The sequence below is a fragment of the Carassius gibelio genome, chromosome A13, assembly GCF_023724105.1.
Source record: "Carassius gibelio isolate Cgi1373 ecotype wild population from Czech Republic chromosome A13, carGib1.2-hapl.c, whole genome shotgun sequence".
NCBI lineage: Eukaryota > Metazoa > Chordata > Actinopteri > Cypriniformes > Cyprinidae > Carassius > Carassius gibelio.
Genome location: NC_068383.1, coordinates 17,188,851 through 17,203,150, shown reverse-complemented (window position 1 = coordinate 17,203,150; position 14,300 = coordinate 17,188,851). Strand labels below are relative to the sequence as shown.

The window sequence follows — 14,300 nt, the reverse complement described above, 5'->3', positions numbered from 1 at the left end:
ATGACACATTTTTACACATTATTAGTGTTGAAAACAGTTGTGTTGCTTAATATTGATTTATTTGTGGAAACCTGAAAATTCAGAATTCTTTGATGAATAGAAGGTATTTGAAATAAAAATATTTATCAACATTATAAATGTGTTATAAACTGTCTTTTTCTTTTTGCCAGTTTAATGTGTCCTTGCTGAACATTGGTTCACACATCTCTATCATGTTCGATAATCCCCGTCAATTACTTCACTTCTGAAGATAAGGTTCCTGTGCCCATCATGTAGGAAGGAACTATTAAAAGCTTATATTTTTGACATTTGTTTAAGAAACAAATCCTTCAGAAACAATAATTTCATCTGCTCCGATGAAACAAACTCATCTACATCTTGGAAGGCCTGAGAGTGAGCAAATTTTCAGAAAATCACAAAATTAATTTTGGATTGTTCTGTTGCTTTAAACTCATGATACATGGTAATGTTTTTTTTTTCTTTTAAGAAATAAAGTTTGCATTTGTGACTTAATAAACTGAAAGATTCATTTTAATTTCATACCCAAAGATGAACAGTGAAAATGTATTGTTTGTATTTATTTATTTTTCATTCAGAGGCACTCAAACGCAAGAAACTGTAAGTGAGATCATACTGCCACCTGCTGTCATAAACAGAATGTGCTTCTGCCAGAAAATATCATTTAAAACCATAATCGGAGTTTCTTCTGTTAAACACACAAGGCTGCTCTAAAGAAGGATTCTTCATGTCACATCCATAAGACATATTAGTTAAATATACTTTTAAATAAATAAATATTGTCTACATTAAGTGTTTCATATAAATAAAAAATAATCTTAATAAACCTGTTTATTTGATTACTTATTGAAAGCGATTGAGAGGATTGAGAGAGCAAGTTTTTATACACATGCACCTGAAACAATACAAATAACACCCAAGTAAGTGTCATTTTTGTGAGACAGCGCGGTCTCCATGACAATACATCACACCCCGCGAGACACATTTGCAGGAAGCTGACGTCATGAGTTTCTTTCCCTAAAAATGAGTCGTCTTGCATGTCTCTGTGACGTGTCTGGGTCAGGCTCTGAGTCACCATGTCATTGTATGGGAATTTTCAGATGGAGTGTACTTATGTCAGCCTGTCCTTATTTATGTAGTACTTTTTCCAATGTGTATTTATGCATTTGCATAATGTTTACTTAATTATCGAAGTTTGTGCGCTGCATAATTCCCTCTCTCTCATTTATTTTTATTATAACTTATTTTTAAACGTTCTATCATAACCTTTGCTATGAAACAAGGGTTCCTCTTATTGGCAAGAAAGACCATTGCAATGCTATCCAGACAAACCAAGATTGACAGAGAAGGTAAATCTTTGATCAATTTAAGGAAAATTGATGTTGTGGTTTATTAATCAAGTTTTGCAGACTTTGCACCAGTTTTTTTAATGGATGACATGAATCATGGGATGTAGCGGTTGTGGTTGAATTTTTATATATATTTAATTTGTTTGCATTGGTAATCATTTGAAAGAAAAAATACGACGCTTTGTCAGGCTTCATGCAGTTATTATTGACATCAACACAAATATTCAAAACCTATAACACAACACAGCTGAACTTGCTAACATTTTTGTACAAAGAGTAAAAAGAGAACTATGCTTAAGACCAAAAAAAGAAAGAAACTTTGTTTGCTGTACAGATGAATCATTTCTATCAGCATCTAAAAGATGAGTATTTCATTTTAGGAATACTTGTCCAAGTGTGAATTCATTAGAAAAGTTCACTAAATTGTTATTCATTAAATTTTGCTGTACCCATAAATGGTTACAGAAAGCTATACCTAAATGGTAGGCATTCTTAGATTATTAAAACAAAATTATTATTAAAAAAAACAAATAACAAAGCTATTTAATAATCAATGGGTTCTAAGATCAGTGATCAGATTAATGAAGTCCACTAAAAATCAATAAAGAAAAATATTTGAATATCTCATCAGAACCTTCAAATACTTGAATATTTTCACAACACATCCTGGCTGATCTGCTACAATGACAGTCACTGGTGTTTTTTTGTTTTTTTTTTGCTGTGCTCCCTTCTGAATTTCAACAGATTCTTGTAACTATACTCAGCTTTGGATCTCAAGGCCACTAGGTGGAGTCAGCGGCTTTAACTGGGGCTCATAGAGAGCCAGGAGATTTTGAGGGTTCTCCACTGCATCTCTCCAGCCCTTGATATAAACATGTTTTATGTCCATGAGTGCATCCCAAAGGGAGCAGGCGAGTCCATGGCGGGGCAGCGCTGCTTACAGGATGGCACAGAAGAACTTCTTCTCCCTGAAGGGGTTCTCAGACGCAGGCACGGGGGAGAGCAGGGGGTCCTCTTTAGCGTGGGCTTCGCAGTATGATGTCAGATCCGCTGCTGCTTTTGAGACCTGATGTCGATTCAGGAAAACACAAACAGTTACCAAACAGTGCGTATTTTCACTCTTAACCAAGTTGATTTGATTCATTAGAATGAAATAATATGTTCGTATTCTTTTTACCTTTATTCTGTCGATATTAGCCTCCATCTTGAGCTGTTCCACTAGTTTGCGGGCCTGAGCAATGCTAGCAGTGTTGTTGGTGGCCATCAGGCTGTGGGTTCAGGCCTGTTGCTCCATAACACACATAGAAGAACAAGTTGAGTATAATTTGCATGATATAAACTCTTAAAAATAAAGGTGCTTCATGATGCCATAGAAGAACCATGTTGTCTAAATGGTTTTATGAAAAACCATTAACATCTGAAGAACCTTTCTGTTCCACAAAAGGTTCTTTGTTGCCAAAGAAGGTTCTTCAGATTATAAAAAGGTTAGAAAGAGATGTTTCTTTAAAGAACCTATGACTGAATGGTTCTTTGTAATACCAAAAATGGTTCTTCTATGCCATGGCATCGCTTGAAGAACCTTTTGAAGCACCTTTATTTTTAAGCTGAGGAGTTATGTGTTCAGTTTCAGTATGTGCCAGTGTGCTTTAACTTTCACTGATTTGATTTGAGCGAAACAGTTGTGTTTTCAAACTGGGGTTCAGGACAACATTTGGAGGTATTACGTACAATTATAAAATAACTAAATAAATAAAATTAAATCAAACAGGTCAAAATGGGCAATTTTTCATTCTACTTTTAAAATCATGAGATTCATCACAAACTATTACTCTTACACTATTATTCGAAAGATTGGGGTGAGAAAGAGTTCTGATCACAAGTGACAGTTAAAACATTTTGATCTCAAATAACTGTGACTTTAACATTTTTTTGAAGATTAGAATGACTCCTTAAATATATATATAAGTACATTTTAAAATATACACATATAGAAAGGTTATTTTAAATTGAAATAATATTTCACAATATCACAGTTACTTTTAAATTACTGTTACTGCTTTTTTTATTTAATAAACTGATAAAAAAAACAACTGACTTCAGACTTTTGGTGGTTCATTTTTAATCTTCATACATAAATATATATTTTTTCACAGTATATTTTTATATATTCTCAGACAATGAATCCTTCAGAAGGGGATTATCATATTTGCTGGTCAATACCATAAAAATAAATCCTTGCTCTAATATTATGGCAGTACATTGACAAATCAATGGGTTAGTCATGATTTGTTACTGGTCTGAATCTGGTGAACAAAGGAAGGGTGGGAACTCCTTCACACTCAATCCCAATGCTGGAGGACAGCATCAAAAGCACCTCACTTCCTTCCACAATTGCCTTCAGCTGTTTAGACTCTGAAAACTTCATAGTAATCTCACAGTTGTTCAGAAAAATCAAATGTGTTTGTGTGCTTCTTTCATATTGGTGTGGTTCTGCCATATGGGTTTTGATAGCACACTGTGACACACCTGTCATGACTGTGAGCTCAAAGGTCTGTGGTGTATCAGTTTTTAATCTCAGCCGGCTCTCCTGCAGTGAGGTTAAACACAATAGCCTGCTGCTGAGAGTAACCTGCAGGGGTCGCTAAACTATCAGCTGTCACCCTAACCTCTTTCTAGGTAAACTAGGTAATGAGCCCAACCAGGTTCAATGAAAGACAACCGAAACATATCCTTAAACAACGTCCAGCATAATTTACCTACATCATTTACCCTGCATATTACTACTGCACAAGACACAGCTTCCTTTGAGTGTTTATAATGTGAATCTAATTCAATAATCAAGGTTTAGTCATTAATGAAATTGAAAATGAGAGGAAACTCCAACTTGCCCTGATGAAAACAGGTTAATCACGGCCTATTAACGCTCCAATTTTAAACCAATAAAGCTTGCAAATGAAGTCAGTATCTTGACTTCCAAATGTTTATGGAAAATGTCCTCACTTTGATCACATTACAGACAATTCTATTTCCTGATATGATTACATTATGATTCAACAGTTTATGTATCACGTTGTATGCCACTGAAAATAACATCATCAGATAAACAAGGGAATAAACAACACATTTTGTATTTATTACACAAAATCTGTTCTTATAAGAATCCAGACTGCAGAAGGGAAAACAAATCTGAAAAGAGCAGCATCTAGGTTTCATTAAACCTAGTGACCATCCCTGGCATCTCTGCAATGGACCACAGTTGCTAGGCAACTGAGATACAGAGCGATGTGACAGCAATGAAACGTTCTTCTCCTAAAATCAAGGATGGAGCTCACCAAAGGCAACTTTAGACTGGGTACCCCATACATCTGAAGAGTTCAGAGAGAGGACAGCTTCAGCACACTGCACACCTCTGTAAATCAGGCCTAAAGAGACATTTACAGCCAGACGAGGAACATCAACACAAATCCAGGGTGGAGTCTATGTTTCAAAGCCCTTTTAGATTGCAATCTCTATTCATCTTCCGGGAACTCAGAACTTTACCTTATTGGGGGTCAGAGAGAGGGAGATTAAGACACAGGAGACCAAAGGAGAATGTCAGTGATAGGAAAGAGAATAGTGCCAGTATCTTTACATTTATATTTATGCATTTAGCAGACGCTTTTAATCCAAAGCGATTTACAGTGCATACACTTCAGGCTATACATACACATTTTTATAAAAAAATTTATCAGTATGTGTGTTTCCTGGGAACGTGATGCTCAGAGATGTGCTTGAGGCATCTACCGCCAATTAACCCTTTACTGCACCACTCTCGAAGGGGTCTAACCCAAGGGCTTTCAAAGTGGGGGCTAGGGGTCAATGAAAAAAAAATAGATATTTTTAAATATGACAACATTAACAGGTTGACATAAGATATTAATCAAATATGTTTAATGCAATAATTTTTTACAGTTTCTTAAACATGGCTGAATGAATTAAGTGTATTTTTATTCTATTAACAGCCACGATTTTATTTTGTGAAAAAAAAAAATATATATATATTCTCTATTTAGAGATTTCTTTAAAAATTACACAGTGTCTTTTAATATTAATGAATGTCTAAATCAGAAATCATCTCAGAAATAATGTAATTAATTGTAATTATTTTATTCTACTAACAGCTCGAGTTTTTAACAGTATATAAATATATTTGAATGTCATTTTGTGGAAAAAAATCTCAATAAAATGTTCTATTCTCAATATAAATTAATTAGATTGAAAATATATCTTTTTCAGTATTATACATCTAATATTACTCTATTTAGTACAAAAAAAAGATTTGTTGTCAATTTAATACAAGGTAAATATTTTATTGATTATATTTTTATAATTTGCATTAGTACAAAGATGAATTTAGTATAATTAAAAAATATAAAAGTACAATATAAATGGCACTTATATCAGTTCATGTCAGCTTTTCTTTATGAACCCATGTTTAAAAGTTGTTCACACATTATAAATAAATGGCTGCCTTTATATTTTAAGAAGAGAGTCCATTGCAAAGGGGATCATCATATTTGGGGGGGTCCTTGACATTGAAAATTGAGCCGATCACAGCTATGCATCAGCAAGCCTTCAATGTTTGTAACTTCAAAAATGCACATAAATATCTCTGTTGATCTGTCCATCAGAAGACTGATCTGTCAGGGGTCTATAAAGAGGCATGTATATATTTTAAGAAGTACAGGGGGAGCTCATTTAATCTGTATTCCCAGCGAGAAGGCCATATGTGTGCCATTTACCCAACTCTGCCACTTTTCTACAGGGCAGGAAAGCCAGCAGGGAAATGGAAGTGCCACTGCAAGGGGCTTTTGAAGAGTCTGGTATAATGCAACACAACAAGAATAATCAAGGTGTAATATCGAGTCCAAATGAACAGAAAATCTTCCTCTAAATGGAACATTCTAAAGAAGAACTGCAACATGTAAATGATATGAATATGATATGAAATTTGAATAATTGCATGATCATTGATAAACCCACTAATGGTTCACACACTCCCACCACAAACTTATTAGTGCAGCTGTCTGATAGCAAGAAATGCTGTTATACTAGTAGACTATCACATATTTTTTTGCACCCCGTAGTGGGTGTTAGGAGTGTGTGTGAGTCTCCTCTTCTCTCTTTACATATTTTCTTTCTGATTCTCACCTTATTTCTGACTCTTTTCACCTTCTGCCTGTTTCGTTGCTCTTCAGAAGTGAGTTGACCTCCTGTGTCGTGTCTTCAGCCTCTGTTGAGAAAGGAAGCCATGCAGTTAGAGTCCATATGTTCTATATTCCGGATGCGGCTCAAGGCCTTGTGCAAGTGTTTGTGTGCATGTGCAAGTTTGTGTGTGTGCATGCGCTGGTCCAAGGGTTTAGATGTCACACCTTTCCCAGCCTATTTGCACTGAGAAACATTCCAGACCTGAGTAAAGTTTATCTTATGTGCCTATACAAAAGCCAAGCCTGCACTATCAGAAGAAAAACAACTGAACAACTGACTTGAGTGTGATGATAACACATTCAGTTTTTTTCATACAGCAGTGTTAAAAAGAACTTTCCAGAGTGCAGATTGGTCTTCCTGTATTTCCACTCCACCTTCCATGTTTCTCTTCCTCTGTCTGTCTCTGTCAATGTGATAAATGGGCCAATTACTCTGCAGCAGCAGGGAATTCTACTATTGTGAATCACTTCCACACAGAATGTTCCAGCAACATTTGATCTCTCCACGTCTCTTCTGTCTCTGTAAACAGCACCACCAAAATATTTAAACAACATCATGGTCCACCCCAAGTTGGTAGGAACTGAGTCACCCTATTGCTGTAATACTTTGTGGAACTGAACTAACACTCTCGCACATAGTTTCACTGAAGGTAAAATGACTGTGATAATACAATAACAACCTTAGGCTAGTTTAAGAAGTTTTCAAATGTGTGCAGCTGTTATATGGCGAACCCCACCAACAATGTTACATTCAGAGGTAATTGTGTTCACAATCGATTTTACTTCTGTAATGTTTCTATGTAAAACATGATTCAACAAGAAGGAATGTAGAACAGTCCTTGATTTTATTCATTGTAAACTGTGAAAAGTGGGCTTACATACATACATATAAAATGCTGAGCTATTTATCTATTGTCTAACATAATCCAATAGTCTTCATGGCCTATATAACCAGCAAAAAACAATCTTTCTTCAGGAAAAACATGCATAAAGCATGCAGTATTAAGGCAGAGAATGTGCATTAAAACATAAACAGGGTCAATTTTTGGCATGTTGACATTGCAATTTGCTCATTTAAAACAGACATACACGATTCTCTGCAAAAATGTGTGTGTGTGTGTGTGTAAGATCTTTCTACAAACTGTTTTAAGTTATTTTATTGTGATGCATGTTTCCCTCCCTTCTATTCAAGAACAGAGTGAGCAAAAGGACCAGTAAAATCACTCTGGACCCCTCACATCCAGCACACTCCCTCTTTATTTATCTGTATTTTTTGTACTTTTTTTTCTTTTATTATGGATTTTTGTTCTGTCGCTGTCATTCTGTTGCACTGCGGAGCTTCTATCACAAAAACAAATTCCTGGTATGTGTAAACACACCTGAAAACAACGCTCCTTCTGATTCTGATGTTTCACTGCAATCGTACTCGAGTACTCAGTATTCATAGTTTACTAAGTCACATAAGTCATATGCATGGAGTTTACAAATCATGGACTAACAAAGTGTTTTAAGATCACATGAGTAAAATAAGTCTTTATCAACATTTGTAATCATAATTTATATAATAAAGTAATAAAAAGTCTTGAAATTTTACTGCTAGTAGTGTTCATTTCAGATGGAAACTGCAATGAACTGTAGGTACGTTGAAGTTTTAGAAAAATGAAGATAAATGTTGCAACATTCTCGCCAGGCCTCAGCAGATACTAGTCAGATTAATAATGTATCCACTGAGCTCCATATGGTGCAGAAAGTGTGTGTTTGAGAAGAGAGAGACAGATTAACTCTAGGGGTCCCCTAGTAGGCACTGACCCTAACACCAGAACTCAAGACTCAAACCACACCGTTTCTCTGACTGCCACACACTAGAGATTCAATCAGCACATCCTGCAGACAGTCTGTGTAAATTTGATAAATTTGATAAATATGTTAAATATGAAATGTCTCTGACTCTGAAATATCAGTTCAAAAAGTATTGCTCCATGGTTGGTTTCCTGTGCTGTTCGGGTGCATTATCTGTAAAAAAAACTGTCTGTTCTCATGTAAGCTTCAGTGTTGTAAACATAAGACTAACCCCTCCTGACGTGTTATGAGTTAGGAATGCTAAAGGCAATTCTCCATGAATTTAGCAATAGGCAACCCCTCATACAACATTCAAAAAAGGTCATAAAACATTTTTAATTTAAATGAACATTAATTTAGATAAAAGATGAGATCATTCGGGATTATCAAGAACAATGAAACAGGGGCTTTGTGTGTGTGTACAGTGGGTTAAAATGACTTCCTGCTAAATCTACCGCTTGGCCAAGAGCAACACCCAAGGTTCCCGGAGAGTTAACAATATTCCAAACATCCGGGGCTGTATTCTCTACTTTCAACAAGTCATGTGTATATACTAAAATGTACTCACACACAGAGTTCTTGGTGTCAATAAGTCCAAGGCTTTTCCATCGCCACGTCACTTAAATCACTACTTCAGAGTTTCAGTTTCACTGAAGATGTAATGCAATGTAGTACAAAAAACTTCATATTACAAACAAACCTTTATAGATTTTATATTAAGTAAACAAGTTTATATTTGTACTATATATTTAAATGTAGAGTATATCAGTAATAATGTTAAGTTCTCTAAAAACATGACATCAACTTTCAGCTGTAGTCTGAAATAAGGTGGAGAAAAGATCCCTGAGTATTAGTCAGAGTGGTTGTGTCTACAAACAGAGCATGTCTCCTTCATGAGAATACTCTCTCCACATATTCACTCACTGTCTCTCTTAGAATGAAGTAAACAGATGAAAGAGTTTCAGGAAAGAGTGAAAAAAAAGTTTGGCTTTTAAAAAAGACCTTTATGTCAAACAGCTGTTCATACTTATACTCACACCCGCACCAATACACTCACTCCAGACAGCACCAGATCCAGCCGCTCTGAACAGTGAGCTGTAAGATGTGTGCTGGGGTTGCTTGTATATTATTCACATCTATTTAAGGACCTCTCCACCCCCTGTTCTTTCTCTGAACAAAAACACTTCCATAGTAGTGCTCTTGTTCTTCACAAAATTACACAGGCACATACCTCAGAAGAGAGTATCATAAATACAAGACTCAGCAATAAGGATGGCTCAGGGTCAGAAAGAACAACATTTGGTTTCTGACCACTGAAAATGAGTAATATTCAACAATCTGGACATGAAGCTTTATTGAGATCCCCATATCTCTGGGACTGAATGATCTAGGGCCTTGAGGATTCCAAAAGAAAAGTGTATTCAGAACTAGAATTTAAAATCATGCTGCAATATCTTTAATGCTTCTTGAGTTATAGGCATAGAAACTTTGGAAAAATAATATGTATGGCACTCAGACAGGTATTTTCAATGCAGTTGTTTTGACAGAAGGAAATGAGATACATTTCTAGTTTCAACATTATTTGTTCTCCAGACATTCCTCTTTAAAAGAAAAGAAGCATCATATTTATGCAAAGTGATCCACATTTGGTTTTTGAACACCGAAAATGTGAAAAATTTAATGATTTATTCCTGGAGCCACATTGAAATTCCAATTTCTCTGGAACCGAACCATATAGGGCCTTAGAAATGAAGATGCCCTCTGGTTAAGTTGACACAGAATGACCCACATGGAATATAGAATATATATTTTAGAAGAAATGAAAACTACAAAAGTATAACACTTTAGAATAGGGAACACTATACACTATTAACTAGTTGTTTATTATTATGCATATTACTATACTATTGCATATTTACGGAGTTATAAATTGTGCACACAATTTATTAATTCGTTCCCTCGATTTGCTAAATCATGCACACAATTTAGCAAATCGAGGGAACGCAATAGTAAATCGAGGGAACGCAATAGTAATCGTGTGCACGTTTTAGTAAGTTGAGAAAACGAATTAGTAAATCGTGTGCACAATTTATTGTCATGTCATGTGCGGGGCTCCGTACATATTAATGAGTTAATCTGCACAGCCATATTCTAGATCCCTTAATCCTACTCCATACCTAAACTAATCTACAACAACAACTATTTAATATCATGGAGCAGTAATTAGGAGATTATTTAGGGAAAACACTTTCAACAATGTGAATATGTTCCCATACTGTACACACAAAAACGAATTAATACATGTATAAATAAATAGATTTGATGTGATGTGATGTATGAACTTTGTTTCCTGTGAATTCTGATTATTTGAATGTTACAAATATAGCTTGACTAATATAGTTCAGTTATATTATAGTATATACAGTATCAAATTTACTAGTCTTAAAATTATCATACTTTGCTCCATTAACAATTTTTTTCAACTGAACATTTGTGCATAAATGTCAAGTTTTCATGGAGTTAGAAAATGTACAACTTATACACTGGTGTGGCCAAAAAACATTTGGCCAGGGCAAATACAAATCGTATGGCCCGACTGCTAACTTATTAACTTCTAAGAGTCAAATCTTCATGTGTTTGTGACATGCAGAATGTAATTAATTACGTAAAGACCCACCAAACCAAGAAGCATCAATTATGACTCAGTATGTATTTCATCTATCCTGTGCTAACAAGGTGCTACTAATGCATTCAGACTATAAACACTAATTTCTGTGATTATATGCTCTAATAAGACTCATTAGATAAAGTGAACACTGTTTAATGTACTCAAGCTATATGTTGAGAGCTAACCAGAGCTCAGCCTGCCGTACTGTTGAGCAGAACCTTCTGCAAGAACGAACACTGTTCTAGAGTCAGCATCACAATACTCTGCACTCTCAAAAAAAAGGTACAAAAGTGATCACTGGGGCAGCACCTTTTCAAAAGGCACATCTTTGTGCCTTAAGAGTCCAAATTGGTACCTTAAAGGTACATATTAGTACCTAAAGTTAACATATAAGAGGTACAAAAGTGTACCTTTTGAAAAGGTACCGCCCCAGTGATCACTTTTGTACCTTTTTTTCTGGGAGTGTGGGGACTCCTGGGGGATTCCTCTTAAATAGTCAACCCCCTCTCTCCTTCTGCCATTTCTCCATCACTCTCTTCTTTCTCCAGCATCTTCTCCCTCCCCTCCCCCATGCTCTCCTCCACTTTCATCCCCCCATCTCAGGCAGCATTTACCCCAAACAGATGCTTGGCGTTACTCATACGCACACCTGACCATTAAAGGCATTTCTGCACTACATTGTAAATCACAAATCCACACTACGTGCTAACAAACACATCCTCTGGGAAATAACAAGCAAGCATATTCGTCTCCAGAGCAATTTAACACTGATTTAGACTGACACACATGCAACGGCTGTGGACAACCCTTGCGTCCATGCAAGACTAGTCAGATAGAACAAACACACCCATCCATACAGTAGAAAAAACTGACAGTAATCTAGTGCAGTTAAACTCTGAAAACACAAGTAAACACACGCATATATAATAAAACAGTCAATTTTTTCTCCAAATAAAGCATATGGTTTCATTTAGATAGCCTGCCCCACTGACACATCTTCATGCTTGTCTATCTGCACACTCCAACCTCATTCTGGTCTTTCTGATGGAAATTAGCTCATGAAAAGATTTTCCACTCACCTTCTCAATGTGTGTATAATCGTCAATGGCACAAGAGCTGTATGTAACAGTAGCACACATACACTCCTTGTTCTGACACTCTGGCACCCACACACACACACACACACACACACACATTCGCCGCCTGCTACACCACCCCAGCTGACAGCCTTCCTCTCGCTCCGCCCATCAACTAGTGGAATTGCTCAGGAAGCCAGCTGAAAGCTATTTCCTCTTGCTCCCAAACACAAAAGACATTGTTTAAAAAGAAAAACAAGATTATTTACCTGCTGCCTCCCCAGTCAGACCATTTTGATGCCTTTTAGTCAAATATATATGCATTGATCCTGATGTGCAGCAGTGTGTTGTTTCTGCTCTCTGCTCTTTGGCTCCTATCCATGCATGTGCAGCGCAGCACAGAGGTCCTTGCACCGAGCTGACAAGAAACACATAAATATCCCCTCCCCCAAAGCATGTGTATGTGTGTCTAAAGAGAAACCCTCCCTCTCAGAGTCATTGTGCACTCACACACACAGCCCGAGCTCCTGGAATCAAAAGCTTAATCTTTAGTCTCATGACATTAGAGCAACAGAAGATTTAAAAAGCAATTGCAACTGGCAACCCTTCAACAAACACACACATACACACGGTTACAGTGGAGGTTGAGGTGGTTATGAGTTACAGGATTACAGATGTGTGTATAACTCGCGCTAGTCTGTATTTGGAAAGTAAAACAGTTACTTTGTCAGTGTCCCTTGAGATGATCCATCTTGGGATCCCCATAGGCTAATTGCAAGCTCAGCATTGCAGGTCACCAGGATATGTTGTGCTTTGGATGCTGGACTTCAGCATTGGGATGCTGCTGTGCTGGTCACCAGGATTACTAACTGGCTTGATATGTTTGACTTCCTCGTTCAGCCAAAGTCAAGGCTGATTAATCAGACTATTCACTGGTGAACATGCTGGCCCCACAGCCATAGCATCAAACTAGTATTTTTCAGGATGTTCTTTTCTATGGGAGCCTGCATTTGCCTCAGAATAAAACAATAAACAGACAAACATATAAATAAATAAAACAAAAAGATAATAACAATTTAATAACTTATTTTATGCAACTTTATTTTTCAGAACTGTGGGTTTATATCTGGAAATATGTCTATGTCTCACTATTTTTCTTTTTTATTTCTACTTAAAAAAAATTCTAACATATTTTTTTTTCATGTCTTTTAAATAATCCTCTTGTGCTTTTTTTACTATTGTGGAATATTACAGTTTAAAATACCTGTTTTCTATTTAAATACATTTTAAAAATGCATTTTCGTTCTGTGATGGCAAACGCTAAATTTTTTACCATCATTCCTCCTGTCTTCAATGTCACACGATTCTTCAGAAATCATTCTAATATGCTGATTTGCTGCTCAAGAAATGTTGAAAACAGTTGTGCTGATTGATATTTTTTGTGGGGATGTGCAGTATATTTTGATTCATGCTTAAAGAAAGAGGAAAAAATATGAGTTTTCAGTAGATAGATAGGCATAATAATTTAAAAACAAAATATTAATTTTGTCAGCCATTGTGAGCAGAGTGGAGCATTTGCAGCTTTAGAATAATATAATGGAATTAATTTATCAGTGATCTGATTACAGAGATTCATTATATGTACTAATGGAATCATCTCATGGGGTTAACCCCTCGGATTACTCACTAAAACATAATTACTTTAATACTCCCATACATCAAGAGTTTAAGATGCGTTTGAGACTGAGAGAGAATATGTGTATGTGTGTGAGTGTGCATGATTTCAATTCTAATTTGAGGCCATCTGCTGTCTCCAGTAACTGCTGCCCCATGGGATTACTACGAGGATGTCAGCGAAACAATTATCACCCTGATCTTAAAACAAGCTGCAAAAGTTATAAGACAGAAAAATCTAGTTTTGAAGAAAAAAAAGCTTAATCACTGTAACTGGAAATGAAATTCTGAATTTAAATAAAAAGGACGTAAGAGTTACAATGCAAAACATTCTTATGTGCAAAGGGCAAATGATTAACAACTAGTACATAGTACAAAAGTGTCAGAAAGATATCAGACTGCGGTCGATAAAACAGATGACACAGCATGA

General features: G+C 36.0%; 1 protein-coding gene across 5 annotated transcripts; it reads right to left on the bottom strand.

Annotated features, from left to right (window-relative positions):
• Positions 1-1,547: 1,547 nt before the first annotated feature.
• On the bottom strand, positions 1,548-12,631 carry LOC128026336 (guanine nucleotide-binding protein G(I)/G(S)/G(O) subunit gamma-2). Of its 5 annotated transcripts, none has more exons than XM_052613367.1 (4): positions 12,466-12,631; positions 6,558-6,639; positions 2,545-2,649; positions 1,548-2,433 (listed from the first exon to the last, which is right to left on the bottom strand). In XM_052613367.1, the coding sequence occupies exons 3-4, from the start codon at positions 2,629-2,631 to the stop codon at positions 2,305-2,307; spliced, it is 216 nt and encodes a 71-aa protein (XP_052469327.1). In that variant the 5' UTR covers positions 2,632-2,649; positions 6,558-6,639; positions 12,466-12,631; the 3' UTR covers positions 1,548-2,304. The 5 variants fall into 5 exon arrangements, with proteins under 5 accessions (XP_052469327.1, XP_052469323.1, XP_052469326.1 ...); XM_052613363.1 differs by having other exon boundaries at positions 2,545-2,658; positions 6,559-6,639; XM_052613366.1 differs by lacking the exon at positions 12,466-12,631 and adding an exon at positions 12,200-12,364.
• Positions 12,632-14,300: the final 1,669 nt, after the last annotated feature.

Excerpts from the sequence above, each read along its gene's own strand:
- LOC128026336 (XM_052613367.1), bottom strand. The coding sequence starts at position 2,631 with ATGGCCACCAACAACACTGCTAGCATTGCTCAGGCCCGCAAACTAGTG. Across the intron at positions 2,434-2,544 it reads CTAATATCGACAGAATAAAG|GTCTCAAAAGCAGCAGCGGA; the intron begins GTAAAAAGAATA and ends AATCGACATCAG.